The following is a 16,220-nucleotide window of genomic DNA, read 5'->3' on the forward strand; positions in this document are numbered from 1 at the left end:
ATAATTGTCCATTACATAATGTTGGATGCAATACCAACTATATTGCCTCAATTAGTTTGTCTAGCTTTTAGAATAATCTCATGAGATGGTAACTCAAGAAACTCCCTAATCGCAGCACTGCCAGGACCTGCGTATGAGCTCATAGTGGTTTCTGAAGTTCTAGCCTTTATAAGCTGGCCCTGAGAAATGTCCAGTGCACTGCTTTTAGCTCTAGAGCCTGAGCTATTGTCCTGGTCCATCAGTCTTTAGGTGTGTGTTCAATAAACTATCCCTGTCTGACTGAAAAAAAAAAAAAGAAAGAAACTCCCTAATCTTTGCATGACAATAGCAGTTCTGTCTACCTTGAAAGTTCAGCTGCACAAGTACTCATCCGACTGCCTCGTGTCTGAACTAATGCTTTCACAGAGATCGTCCTTGTCCACTGTCACCATTGCTATAAAGACACTCCTTGATTACTGCACCTCTTATAGAGGAAAGCACTTAATTGGAGCTGCCTTATAGTTCCAGAGGTAGTCCACTATCAACCTGGTAAGAAGAATGGTGAAAGACATGGTGCTGTAGAGGACCTGAAAATTCTACCTGTAGACGGGCAGGCAGCAGGAAAAGAGACAGACTTTGGGCCTTGCTTGGGCTCCTAAACCTCCAAAGCCCACCCACAGAAACACACTTATTCCATTAAGGCCACTACCAGGTGACCAATCATGCAAATCTGTGAACCTATGGGGTCATTCTTATTCAAACCACTCTACCTGTAACAGGTATACCCTACTTTCTTATACCATTGTTGAGTTGTATTTTCTTTGTAATATATATTACTATCTAATATATATACCTTCTAAAGTGTTCTTATCTGTCTGCTTTTATTAGGATGTAAGTTCCAATGTAACAAGATCTTTATTGGTCTTAGTCATGTTTTAATCCAGCCACAAAATATTGTTCAATAACTGAATTATGTTATGCACGTGAACTACTGCTTTAAAAGTTATAATTTAGATCTTTAGCTGATCACATATGCATATGTCTTTGGGCCCACAGCACAACTGGAAAGTAAATTCACTCACATCTATAATAATCTAATTTTGCTTCTCCCAAAAATGTAATGTAAATGTAAATCCTTACAAGCGTGAGAGTGGAACCAGCAGTGTACAGTTTTTTTTTTTTTCCTTTCTTAACATAGGATGGCTAAAATGAAGCTTCACCCCAAAAGTATAATGTCTGGGATATGCCAAACATTATATTTTCCATAGAAAATGTTATTCTCATTTTCTTATGCCTTTCTCTTGACTGAATCTTGACAAGCTGATATTAATTGTTCAAAATAAAAAAAAATTACTCAAAAGGAATTTTAAAAAAACTTGAACAGAAAACTATAAAAGTAATGAAGGGTGGTAGAGAGTCTTACCCTGGGAAGAGCTCACCAGTTGGTTCTCGAGAACCAAATGTTCACCCATCGAAAACATACATACAAGTTACATTGTACACGTAGTACTTGTGGACTAAAGATAAAGAGTGTGTGTGTGTGTATGTGTATATACAAATATACATACATACATGTATTTAACACAAATAATAAAAGAAGCAGCTATGATAAAAAAGCAAGGACAGGTATGTGGGAGGTCTTGAAGGATGGAAAATGAAGGGGAAATTATGTATATTTCAAATTATAATTGTAAAAATAAAAGAGATAAGTTTTTTGGTTTTTAATTTAAAAATAAAAAATAAATGTGTTGTAGGACTAGGGAATGTAATTCAGTGGTAGACTGTTTAGCATACACAAGTCCCAAAATTCAATCCGCAGCATCATATACAGACAAGTAGTGTTATATACTAAGTCTTTAAAGTTCTATTTTAAATTTAAATTTTAAGATTTTTATAAATTGATTCCATTTTCAAATATTAGAAACTCTTTTAATATTGCCGAAAATTAAAAATGTAGAGCATTTCAAGTAACTATATAAGAAACTGCATACTGTCTTATAAAAGAATGATATACAGAAAGAGACAATTTCTCAAACTAGAATTCACTAATAACTGTATTTGCAAGCCTTAAGAGTATCGGATAAGATTGTAAAAGAGTTCAAAAGCAGACAGCCAAGAATGTGTGGATCCTATCTGGAGCACCATCTGTGATACTTCTTTCCTTTTCTCAACTGTTACACAGCTCTGTTAGTAGACATTTACTACAAGAGATCCTAACTTACAGAAATTAAATTGCATCCATATGCTATGCCATTGAATTTTGCTTTATAGTTAAACTGTCTGTAAATGTAGTTCTAAAATTCCTGATAGTGCCTCTGTGTATGTGTGCACCATTGTGCAATTACATGCATATGTATGTATAATTCTCTTTTGAACCAGTTTAAAAATCATATTGGTTCTCACATTAATACTTTAGATAAAATCTTAGGTACATATTCATTTATGTCTATGGGTTATAAGTTTATCCTTTTTTGAAAAATTAACATTAGACTGTTTTCAGGGTTTTTTTTTTTCCATTTGATTTGTGTTTGATTTAACTCAGACACCCAAAGCTTGAGTATTCAGAGAAACTGGAAATGACATGCATACTGTAGATAATACTCTTATTAAGTAAGACTCTTAGTAACACCAAACTATTTGTTAATTGTTTACTCTAGATGATCATGGAAGTTTTGATTAACAATGCAAAATGAACTACTCATTGCTTTGATTCCAGACTTCAGGAAGCTTGGGTTTTAGCTCTAGTTGACAGTGGAACGTACACGTTTTCTTAGTCATTGCTACTGTACAATACAGTACAGACATTGTTGTATATTTGTACATTTTCCATGTACCTGAAAAATGCTAGTTAAGCAATTTGAAGAATAAAAGCCAGTTTTTCTACTAACACTAGCGGCCAGGGCTTTAAAAAGGTAACCAATTAGCCATGTGCTTTAATATTATATTAGTTTCATTTTATGGATGAATAAATTTTAAACAGAGCATTTTTGAAATGAAAAATAAGTATATCAAATCTAAACAAAAACGGAGTATCTTAAAATTCAGATTTAATGAAAGTATTTATGTCTTTCTTTCAGAGGTGCTGGAAAATATATAATGTCCAATAGCTGAGGCATTACTTTACTGACTATATCTGTCCTTGAGATCCATTTCTTAAAATCAGTAATTCTTAATACTTCTTGTTCAAATGCTTGCGTAAATTAACTTTATTTGGTTTTTCAAGAGCTGTCAAAATCACAAAAGTATTAATCTACATTTTTAATTATACATCCAGAATAGCATCCAAAGAGTAGGAACTGGTTACAACACAATTACCCCTAACTCTCACACAGTATTCATTCTGAACAACTTTTCTAAGTACGAGTTTTACAAATATTGATTCATTATCTGCATAAGAATCCTATGAGTATAAATAATTACTATAATCACTTTACATATGAAGAACCTAGATATTGTGACTTATGCAGTGTTAATTGTATAATTGATAAAACCAAAATTTAAATCCAACCAGTTTGGCGTAATAGTATTACTCCTTAAACTGATTTTTAGATGGGTTTTTTTTTTCATTCTTTCATAACATAGTCCTGTTTTCTATAGTTCTCATTGCTAAGAAAAATAGCAAAAGACAAAAAGCCGGTACTTGCTAGTCATTGCTTGATAGCTCGGTAGATTGAAGTACTTTCTGTCTTGAGTTCAATCCTCAGAACCTACATGATGGGAAAGGAGAACTCATGCTCATAAGGTATCCTCTGACCTCCACATGCATGTGAATATCACACACACACATGTGTATATACACATGCTGTAAATAAGTAAATTAAAAGTAATTATTTTAAGAATAAAAAAGGCAGTGAAAACCCAAGATGGTCTGATTAGAATACAATGATTGCCCTTATTAATTTGAAGAAATGATCAACTACTAGTGTTCAGATAATTGAGATTTGAAGTCAACAGGGTTAAGTTCTTTTACTATGTTAATCATGTAACCTCAGACATAGAGTAATATCTTCTTTTAACTACTAGATTGAAAACAAGTTACTTTACAAGATAGTTATCAACCTGAGAAGTATGTACAATGCCATAAATACTCAGAAACCTTTACTAGTCCAAAATTTTCATTTGGTGCCATACTACATGAGATAATTAGAATTTTTCTCATACTATGATCAAACTTAAAATTGTAAGTATAAATCTCAGAAGATAAATAGATGCATCATGCTTGCAGGATAACCATGAGGATCTGAAAACAGGGGCTGTAGAAAGTCTGACAGCAGAGCATAGTGTCTTAATTTCAGAACTCCTACAGCAAGATGGAAGACAGTGACAGAAAAATCTCCAGATGCAAACAAGTTAACTAGCCTGGCACATATACCAGCAAACAACAAGAGAACATGTCTCAAATAAGATGGAAGCCAGAGACCAATACCTGAGGTTTTTCACTGACCTCTGTATACACACTATGGCACATGTGTTCACATACATCAAGATTTAAATGAAGTAAATTTCTCAGAACATTTAATTACAAATGTTGCTCACAAGGAAAGAACCATCTGAGATTTATAATTGTGGTAAGTCACTGAGATGAATTAGCTTAGAATAAAGCTGTGTCTAGGAAAGAGAACTTAATTAGAAAAAGTATGTGACTCAAGCAAGTATTCACCACTAATCAAGTCCATATTTCCTTGTGTACTTTCTCTTATTCAGCTTTTCTTTCTAAGGGTGTTCTTTATTATATTAATATTAATTATAATATATTATCTATGCTATAATATTAGAGTATTTTTAATAAAAGATAAAGAACTCATGAGATTATTTATAAGGAAATAAATAAGTTTCTGCTTTCTGTAGTAATTCACCATTTGTGTAGCCTGCAGCATGTCCAACTTTATTTAAAAGTTGATATTGAAAAATAATCCATTCAAACCTAGGATGTAAGCACATTCAATAGAATTTAAGACAATAAAAAAATTCTTACTATATTGAGAAACTTACAAATGGTCCCTTGAAAAGTATTTATAAATATTTTACACATAAAAATTATCTATAAATATTATCTTTGGGCCTACAGCAACTTAGGTTACATATTGCTGATGGATAATATTGTTACTCTTCAAAGACATAGATAGTTATGGATCCATGTGAGTTTGTGTGTGAGCATATACCTGTTTGTGTTTGTATGTAAGTTCACCTGTGAGTAAATGATTTAAGTGTGATAAGTGTTAAATGAGTGTACCATTTAATTCATCAATTAAACTAGGAGGGGAAAATGTAGATATTTTTAGTTTTGAGGGGTTTTTTTGATTACTTAAGTTAACCATTCTTGTTTTAGTTTCTTGTTAGAAATGTTAAAAGGGAAACTAGATACTTCACTGACTCGTGTGTGTGTGTGTGTGTGTGTGTGTGTGTGTGTGTGTGTGTGTGCATCTACTTTTTAAGTACTCCTTTTATACAGTATCTGATAAAGACAAAGAATGGGGACTGGAAAGTTAGCTCAGAGGTTAAGAGCACTTGGTGCTCATCGAGAGGTGTGCAGCTCCTACATCTGATGGCTCACAACCAACTGTAACTGCACTCTAGGGTACCCAACACCTCTTCTAACTCTCGTACACATTGACTTTACGTATCGGCAAAAATACATATACACATAAATATTTTCTGAAGAATCTTTAAAGAATAAAAATAGGAAAAGTTTCTTAGAGCCACAAAATCCTACAAATAAGAGGTTCAAAAATTATTCATGCTAGCACAGGTTTTTTGCTTTCCTTCTGATATAATCTCTCTTGGTACTTTTGTGAAAGTATACAGAGATAATTGCAGGAAAAAAGTATTTAAAATAGCAAAGGAGACCCAATAAATGGAAATCTTAAAACATTTTAAAGCAAATGTAATATAATAATGCCTTTATAAATTCATTAAATAAACAATTGTAGAACTAGGCTTAGTAACTGCCATCACTTGAAATTATGTTGACCATAAATGATATTTGAAGATACCACAAGATGAAGTAAGGATTTATATTGATATTTTGTGGGGTTTTGCCTAAGCTCAGAATGGAAGAAAACTGTAACTATTTGGTTACTAGCTTTGAAGATATTTTAGAGTTCTTTAAGGATTTCATTAACCTCTCTGAAAACCCACAGAAGCATATTAATTTTATAGAGAAAGAAGCTAGCTGGGCAGTGGTGGCGCACGCCTTTAATCCCAACACTTAGGAGGCAGAGGCAGGCGGATTTCTGAGTTCGAGGCCAGCCTGGTCTACAAAGTGAGTTCCAGGACAGCCAGGGCTATACAGAGAAACCCTGTCTCGGAAGAAAAAAAAAAAACAACAACAAAAAAAAAAAAAAAACAAAAGAAATTAAGGCCCACAGAGAAGAGATAAGTTAATAAAGTTATCTGATACAAAACTAGATTAATTGATCCACAGCTAACCTGAAACTTTCATTCAACCGTTTTATGAGCTTTAATTCAAAAAATAGCATAGTCTGTTGTCATTTGGGTCATGACATTATTTGTTAGAAATTTTTTCATTCTGATGCTTCAGTTTCTATCTACATACAACCTATAAACTATAAATCTGTATCAGCATAGTAACTGATTTGTACCTCTTTTATAATTTTCTTTTCATATTTAGATACATTACTCTTATTAATTTTCCTCATCTTGTGTATGAGGAAATTAAAATCTCCATATGATCAATGTCACATCCAATGTCAAAGAGCTAGGGAAAGAACATCACTAAACTTTAAATAATGTTTCTGTTTATTCTGCTGCCTCCCATGTCCTAAAGTAAACCAAAACTCTTTGTGCTCTTCAGTTGAAAATATGTTGTAGTTCCATAAATCTAATTAAACGCAAATAATCATTAGGCTCCAGTAAGCCAAATCCTTGTGTCCTGATTTATTCCAATAAAGCAATAAGTGAATACAACCATGGAGAAAAACACAATATTTTCTCAGTACTCAATGTTTATGTAAGAACTGAGAAGGAAACAGGAATTAGGACTCTACTATAAAATTGTTAGCTTGATTGCTATTTCAACCAAAACTTTCTCTTTTTTTCTGGATAAGCTAACAAAGCACACAATCTAAATCACTTTACAAATAAGACTTATTTCCTTTTATTCTTAAAAGTTATTTTTATGAATAAATGCTTCTCACAAAAGTTCATACTTCAGAGAGACATTACTCATGAATATAATAATCAGAATGTAAAACACATAACATGTCAGAATTATCATTTCTGTTCTTCTAGTGACCTGACCATTTGAAATAATACAACATTCTACTCTCTTAGAAACTAAGAAATCGGAGAGATGGCTCAGTGGTTAAGAGCACTGACTGCTCTTATGAAGGTCCTGAGTTCAAATCCCAGCAACCACATGGTGGCTCACAACCATCCATAATGATACCCTTTTCTGGTGTGTCTGAAGACAGCTACAGTGTACTTAAATATAACAATAAATAAATCTTTTTTTAAAAAAAGAAAAGAAACTAAGAAATCTATCTTAATCTGGCTGACACCCCAATACAGAGAACTTTTATTGTTCTATTGATACATGTCATTATTTAATTACCCTCAATAGGAATGGATTTTCTAAATTCTTGACACCATTTTGCAGGGTACTCAAAATCTACTTTTTTTTTTTCATATGAGAGCTAATAATTCTTTCAGGCCAAAAAAGTGAAAGTGTCTTATAAACTGGTAATATAGTTTTATCTACTCCAGGTATAATAATGATTGATCTTATGCTAGCAAAAATAAAATTCTGGTCTGCTGAGTTTGAGAAGAACAATAATATTACTATGAACTAAACATTCAATGTTTACTTTGTATATAAAACACTGTATTTAACATTGTGGAAAATATTTTTAAAAATTAGTCCTGATCCTGTCCCTTCAAGAGTTTCAGTCTCTCTGACTATACTATTAATAATTTCAATATGAGGAACTATGTTAAGTCCTATGATAAAGATTCAGAAGATACTTCAAGATTTTAGAAAAACCTGTCTAGATTGTGGTAAAGACTGAACACTCATGAAAATTTTTTAAAAATCATCAACTATATTTTAAATTACTGAATTTGGTAATTGCTGGTAGATAAAGTATATCTTAGCATTATTAACAATTTAAAGAAAGAAAATATCTGTGATTAAATAATTTAGAAATTATTTTTCATAGCTGATATAGTTTAATCTGAATCTTACAGTATAAAGAGTTTGGACCAGAAGCTTGATCAAAGTGAAAAAAAGCATTAGAACCAATTCAGATTGTTAAAGGTCTGAATAGACGGCCTCCATTCTTACATGTGGCCATCTGGATATGGCCCTTCTAAAAACTTCTGGCCAATGCCTACTGAAAATCTTAAAACAGTATTGCTTGATGGAAGTTTTACTTGTTGTGCTTTGCTTTGCCTTTTGAAAGAAGGGGTCAAAACTAAGAACTTACTTCCATTCTGAGCTAGTGAGGGAACTAATGGAAAAGGGTACATAATTATAGAGTATGTCACACTGCCAGTGAATCTACTACCATCATAACTATTCAGAGTCATTTCCCTCTTTAAATCTTCAAATTAGTGAAATATACTTTATTTCCTTAAGCCCTACAAAAACCTTTATATTTCCTATAAGAAAACTAAGGTTATGGGAGAACCCACTACCTAAAATGCTAAAGCCATGCTGCAGGAAAAGTCAAGCTATTCTGGCATATTAAGAATAAAATAAAAAGTATGGTATAGCTATATGATCTTTGAATAGTCACAAAACTGCTAACTAAATTCAGATGTCATCATGAATTAAAATTTGTCATGCAAAAGGAAGAAACCAGATAAAGTTAAATAATGGCATTAATAATAGAAAGTCAAAGGAGGATTGTGGCTTTTTTCTTATGAATTGATATGACCCTACTACTAACAAGAACAGCCAATTTTTAATATTTATTGAGAGTTAAATTTATAGGAAATTTAGTTTCTAAATAGATAAGCTTTTTTGTTTTTAAACAATATTTAAAAAAATAAGTTGTATCTTCCTAAGCCAGATAACTTCTCAGATTATATAATTAAGCAAATCATATTAAAATTTTAAATTATTTTCTGATGTTCATCAGAGAAAATGTATTTTCTTCTTCATTTTGACCCCACCTGACCAACTGTTCAGAATTTTTCCATTTGAACCATGTATTCTAGCATTTCTAGGAGAAAAAACATGAATGAGCCCAGTGAGCAGTAAAATAGAAGTAGTTTTGTAAGGTTGGATTAGTATTGACCTACATTCAAATATGATCCTTATTATGTACCTAATATTGTTATGAACCTATCCTTAGCATGGGCTTGGTTTGAGTTGTTTGAGTCCTCCCTTCTGCAAAATGCAGAAGGAAAGAAATGTTTGTTATTTGCATTTACTTATACTAACTAGTTGTACACATCTGGCTTCCATTGGAGAGCTCCTGACATCACAGGGAACGGTGATCAAAATTCCACACTCTAGCTTCAAGCTGGGGGCTCGTAGCTACTGCAGCATTGAAAGGGAATCTTTTCCTGGCTTCTTTAAAATGAGCATGGTGATGGGATGGTTTAAGGGAAGAACACCTCTCAAATCACATGACCACTGCTGTGCTTCCGTGTGTCCTGCATTTTTCATAACAGCTTGGCACTACATTCTTTCCCTGTATTGTTAGTGGCCTTTTTTTTGTTTGTTTGTTTGTTTGTTTGTTTGTATGAGTGGGCTGGGGGCTGGGGACATAAATGAATGGTTATACATTATGCATGCATCTTTCACCATTAGAGTGATGTGCCTTCCCTTATGTATCACAAATTATTATCATATTTAACTTCCTGTGTCTGTAGTGATTGAGCTGTATGTTTCTTCCTTTTTGGTGTGAGATTTGTATGTTATTATATGTTTTGACATTAACACCTTCAGTTGTTCATGTTACATTAAATGTAAGTTAAATTTTTCTCCCAAAAGAGTTAGCTTTTCATGTTGGGCTGGAAGATCTTCATTTCTGTGTAGCAATTCACATTATTATAACTTACGGCTTTCAATTGTACCCCTATAATGAAGAGATGACTTTAAACACTGTGCTATTCTTATTATGACCTAAGCATAAGGTAAGTTATTTACCTGTCTCTAAAGACTGTGACTGCTTGTAAAAGTTTCTCAGCTTTTTAAAAGACATTTTTATTTTCGTTCCTTACCATTTATTATATGTTGTCCTTCCTTTGTTTCTGTGTCATATCTTAAGATTTCTTAATAAGCTATGTGATCTTAAGCAAAAATCCTATTTTACTGTAAACACATGTCTAAGTAAATTATTTGATGTCTCAAGTAATTTTGATTAGTAAGTGAATACCTGTGTGTTCAGTGGTCTCATTTCTCTTTTATTTCCTCCATTGACGCCAATAGAATGCACTGTTATTACATTGTTTGCATTCTGATTCCTGTGGGAGGGAGAATCATTTGTGCTATAAAATCAGTCAGTTATTAATTGCAGCAAATAACATGGCCCAACAGATTAAAGTAATGGGGATTCTTTGAACATCTCATTTTCTTCCCTTAGGATTTTAATGTAATCCAATGATCTCAGATTATTTAATTTTTCATTTTCCCTTTTTCTCACTGCTTAAAACAAGTAACAAAATAAAATGAAATAAAACTTGATACTTTTAACTTATCCTTTAAAAGTAATTTCCATGATCTATGTTATATTAAAGCCTTTATATTGAGATTTTTATAAAAATAAATGAATGAATACTATAAATATGATATTGTCTATGTAGCACAAAGTAATTCAGTACATAGATTATCAATGAAGTTTTGAAAACTTATCTTGGCTTGTTTAGATAGACATCTTTAAAAGCACTAAGTAAAGAAAGTCTTTTAATCAGTGGTTTTAAAAATTATTTCTCTCAAATCTGGTTCAACAGGCATGTATATATAAATGGGAAACAGTGTTTGCAATACTTTTGGCAATCTGCACACTTTTATAAAGGCTCCTATTTCAGAGAACTGAATTTTCAATTCTCCAAATCTCTCCTCTAAAGCTATTTGAAATAGGTGGTTCCAAACTGAGGTATTAAGAAAAAAAATGTGGGTTTCTTTATCTATACAATTGTGGGGAGGTATTAATCTTTAAGCCTCATAGAGAAGCAGGAGGGATGTTTTGATTTGCATTGTTTTGGTTACAAAATACCAGGGAGTTCTTTACTAAACATTTCCATTATATACATTACTTAATGTATATAATAGATATTACGTAAATTTGTTAGAATATTTTGAGACGATTTGAACTACTCATCTGAACTGCACTGTTCATTGTAAATTTCTTGTTTCTATCCATACACTAGCTCCACTCTAGATTGGAAGGGCTTAAAGATGAACTCTGGAGGAATAGAGGCTACGACTTAAGAGTAACTATTACTGACCAAAGGAGCTACTTCCCACTCGCAAACATTGCTTTGCGCGATGGGCTTGGCTCTGTCACATCTTGTTGCACATCTTGTTGAAGACTTTCTTGACTTCCATTTGACTTCTATGGGCTGTTTTTGTCTTTCAACATTTTCCTCTTTCTTTTCCCTCTTTCTCCCAGATTTTCTTCCCATGCTTTTAGCTTTCTCTTGTGTTGAGTCACTTTTTCAAATGTAGTTTCTCTATTCAGCTTGTCTATTAATTTCTCTGTTGGTGTGTGTTTCTTTCCCTGTTAAGACTGTAGAGGTAGAGATACACTTGTTTTCATTTCATGGTATGCAAATTGCTTATTTATTTTGTAGAAAGTTCATTAGTTACACGTAACTCTTTGATATGAATTTTAAGACAAAATATTAGAACATTCTCCATTTATACACTGTCCTCTTTGATAAGCCCATGCTTCCTTTTTTTTTAACCTCCATATTTACTTCTTCCGTCTCTCTCTGATTTTTCTTTTTTTAATTATGTTTTCTTCTGCGTCTTATTTTCTTTAAGTCACAAATTTCTTTCTCATTGGGTCCACAGTTGTTCTCCAGTAAGACTTATAAGTAAACACTATAACCATTTTCTTATTCTGAATGAGTGTCTTTGTACCATTTTTCCTGAAACTATTACAACAATGTGGGCCAAAAGAGAATAGCTAATATTTGTAGTGGCTTGTTTGTTTTGCCGTGTGTGTGTGTGTGTGTGTGTGTGTGTGTGTGTGTGTGGTATGTGTGTGTGTTTAAATTTATTTGCTTTGGTTTTTGTTTTACCTTGTCTGCTCATGGCATTTTTTTCTTTCTTTCTTTAAGCATTCATTAATAGTTTGTTTTGTTTTTTTCAGGGAAGGACAGCCATAACCTACCCTAAGTTACAACATTCCTTTCATACACTTTTTCATATATTATTAAACTGTGTTAAGCTATAGAAAGTTCTTTGTTGTCTATATATCCATCTGGGGCAAGCTGCTGTGGAGTGGGAGGAAGAGGTGTGGACCCTGAATAAAGTTATATCTGAAATCACAAGTTACCATTCAGCATGCCATTGAATACAGCCATTGGGTGAACTTCAAAAGAAATGTTCCACTTTAAATTTTTCAATCAGAACTTAAAGGGCCCCTAATTGACAAACCATATATATACCTAAAAATGGTTAATGAATTAAATTTAACTCATTTCCAATAGAAACATCTTTCATAGCCAGTATTATTCAGTTATATTAACAGTTATTACAAAAGCTAATGACCATCAAAGGTAAATGTTACAAATAAGAATTTTTCTATATCCCTTGTTAACATATTTAAATAAAAATCACTACAATAGAATATGTGAGTTTAACTTTACTTAGATTTCATTGTTATTCTAGTCAAGACATATACAGAATATCTTAAGATTATAGAGATTCATAGCTGAATATGTAGTGTTGAATTTATTCCATTGTATCCATACCAACTTCATTTCATTTCAAGTCCTCCTTGGGTAACCAAATCCCAAATATTCAAGTCTCATGTAAATAAAGTGTCATATATTACCTACAACCTAAGTACATCCTCCACTCATATACTGTATATCATAGTCTCTAGTTTAGTAGGCAAGTGCTCTACCATTGAGCCCCATCTGCAGCCCTCATCTCTACTTTATAATTTAATGCAATATGAATACTATGTAAGCAATTCTTATATTGTATTCCATAAGGAATAAGGACAAGGGAATAAAGATCACATATACAGAACAGATACAGGCAGTAGTGCTGGTGTTTTGTGTTATTGGTTTTCTTCCTGTCTTCCTCCTCCTCCTTTTTTCTTTTCTAATCAACAGTGTGTTGAATCTACAGCTATGAAACCCACAGATATGGAGGGGCACCTGGGCTGATCTCAAATTCACATAAATTGGTTTGGGTCTTATCTTTGTCCAGTTTATAATATTGTACCTGAAATATTTTTTTCTGGAACTCAATCTTTTATAAATAAAAATGAATTAAATATATCTGGAAAATATAATGAACTTTTACTAACATGTTGTGATAGCCAAGATAAATAAAAACCTTTTCTCCTAGACCTCAGGAGCTTGCCCATTAAGCATACTTATCTGGCTGTCCATGTTATAAGCCCTAAATTACTGAGTTTGTGCTCTTTCTGCAGGTCCAGTCCAGGTGCAGCAGCAAGGAGAACATTCTAAGAGCCAGTAAGTAGTCATGATTTCAGGTAGGCTTCCAAATATATAAATTGTGGCTCAACTGAATATAGAACTAAAGACTGGTATTTTAATGAAAAAAAGTTAAAATAAGCAATGATAGAAATTTATACAAAGAATATGTATTTTATAAAGTTCCCTATCTGAATTTTTGTTAATAACAATATAAATAAATGTTTCGCTGAATCTAATTTTTTGAAAGCTGAATGGAATTTGATGCATTCAAATTAAGATAGATATGAGTGCCTCTGTGACACTAAGGTGAGGAGCCTGCCGCTTTTTATAGTCTTATTTACAAAAATAATTTAAAAGCAGACTACATGAAAATAATTCTACTATAAATCCATGAAAGCAGAAGACACAGAGAGATTGAGAGACAAAAAGCAAACTGAGCATGTGTGGTAAAGTCCTAGCCCTTGAGCAGGAAGAGCCTAAGTGTTTTGCTGATCTGTGCTATATCATAAGACCATTTCTCAAAAAGGGCTTGGAAATGGTTGGTAGTAATAATTTTGTAAATAATTATTTGAAAAGATTTTTATCTTCACATACAAAATGTTATAGAACATTGTTCCCTGGTCCAAAAATGAAAAATCTTTACTACTTTGTTTTGGTTAGATTATAACAAGATTAAGTAGAAGGTCCCTGAACTTTGTTCATTGTTTTATAAAAAGAAACTATGAGGCCAGGCTGTAGATGGAAGACACCTTTAATTCCAGCACTCAGGAGGCAAAATCCAGTCAGGTGAATTTCTGTGAGAGCTCGAGGACAGCCAAGACTACATGGGAAAAAACAAAAAACAAAACAAATAAAAACAAACAAAAAAAAAAAAACCCTGTCTCAGAGAAACAAAAATAAAAACAAAATGAAGCAAAAAAAAAAAAAAAGAACTAATGAGTAGGTTATGTTATTTTACTATGCTTATAGTGAAATCCTATTGAAAGATTTCCCATTAAAGCTTTGGGGGCATCCAGAGGAAAAATGCTGTATAGATGGTACTTGTATTTTCTTTTTTGTCTCTTAATAGTTTAATGACATCATCTATTCTTCTTCCTAATGGTTTTAGTAGATGTCCAGGGAAAGCAGCATGAAACAGGTCTACTAGACACCCATCTTAATGGGAGTTTTAGTAAATGAGATGGTTTGTATTCCAATAGAATGCAATAAGTATTATTTAACAATACAAGCGTACTTGGAGGGCTGAAAAGATACCTCAGTGGGTAAGAGGACTTGCTGTGTAGTCCTGAAGACTGAGTTCAGATATTCAACAATCATGTTAACAAGAGAAGAAAAAGAATGAGCCAGGCTAGCCAAGAAGAGTCAGGGAGTGATGACATGCAGTAGGTTCACAGACAGAATCTGTCGCAGGAAAAGAAGTAGAGAGAGTATTAAAGCAAGACACCCAAACTATCACTGGCCTCTTTGTACACAATGGATATACACACTACCACACATGTATACCACCTCACATACACAAAGCCATAATTGCTCACAGGTACTGAAGCAGAAAATTTAAAGAGTTAAAAATCAACCTAGGGTCTAGAATATGAAAATTGGAGGTGGGATGTATTTAAGAACTTCAAATAAATGTGTGTGTGTGTGTGTGTGTGTGTGTGTGTGTGTGTGTGTGTGTGTGTTGTGTGTGTAAAGATTTTCTATCTCTGTTATTAATCTGTTTACTTTGCTCAAAGCCCTGAGTATTTGTTTGATTGTGATCTTTAGAGAATACTATTAAAAATAAATTAATTTAAGACTGGATTGTAGCTTGGTGGTATAACGTTCCCCTAGTGTTCATGAGGACCTGAGTTCAATCTCCAGCATTGTACAGTAAATTAATAAATTCAAGGAGACGTGTAGATTTCATACCTTTATAACTCTCAACAAGCCGGGTGTGGTGGCAAACACCTTTAATCCCAGCACTCAGGAGACAGAGGCAGGCAGATTTCTGAGTTTGAGGCCAGCCTGGTCTACAGAGTGAGCCTCAGGACAGCCAGGGCTATACAGAGAAATCCTGTCTCAGAAAAAAAAAAAAAAAAAAAAAAAAAAAAAACTCTCAACAATATGTGACTTTGAGAGGGACTCTTATGTAATGAGATATGAAGTCTTATAAACACAAGGCCTAACTTTGAGAAACCTATGGGTCAGGAGTGATAATTAACTGTTCACTAAAATAAAGCAAGATAGATAAATTACAATTCATGTTGAAAAGTTCATAATTACTATAAATTTTCAATTCTGATCACTGGGAATAATTATTATGATTAGATTAAAAAGTTGTTTTTTGAGGACAAATTCCCTTGAACTTTTATTTCCCTATTTACCATAGACTTTTGTGTTACTTGATAATCAGCTTGGATAGACATCATAGTAACCCAAGTATTCTTTATTGTCTTTGCATAAAATAGTTTTATGGATGAGCTTTGTGGCTCTTCAGGTCCATATGCAGGCCAACCAACATCATAACTTCATCAGTTTGTGTTTTCTGTAAGTTTATGTTCTTTCATCTTAATATCATGCTAATTAACACCTAACAATACCCATGACCTCACCTGTTCTTTCTCTGTTCTTTCTCTAGATTCATTTTTCATTATGAGGGGTGTGTGTGTGAG

At 32.9% G+C, this 16,220-nt stretch overlaps 1 protein-coding gene across 16 annotated transcripts in view; it reads left to right on the forward strand.

The window, feature by feature from the left end:
- The window catches only part of Gphn (gephyrin), a 460,638-nt gene that overhangs the window by 323,838 nt on the left and 120,580 nt on the right, over nucleotides 1–16,220 (forward strand). For 9 of the 16 annotated variants that reach the window (XM_085830493.1, XM_029484279.2, XM_029484282.2 and 6 more), the window contains one exon: nucleotides 13,563–13,605. In XM_085830493.1, coding sequence (XP_085686619.1) covers nucleotides 13,563–13,605 — 43 coding nt within the window. Of the gene's footprint in view, nucleotides 1–11,319; nucleotides 11,383–13,562; nucleotides 13,606–16,220 lie in introns of all 16 variants that reach the window. The other 7 variants (XM_029484276.2, XM_029484278.2, XM_029484280.2 and 4 more) reach the window with 1 other exon arrangement.

Source organism: Mus caroli, unplaced genomic scaffold, assembly GCF_978045245.1.
Source record: "Mus caroli unplaced genomic scaffold, Mus_caroli_1 scaffold_14, whole genome shotgun sequence".
Taxonomy (NCBI): Eukaryota; Metazoa; Chordata; class Mammalia; order Rodentia; family Muridae; genus Mus; species Mus caroli.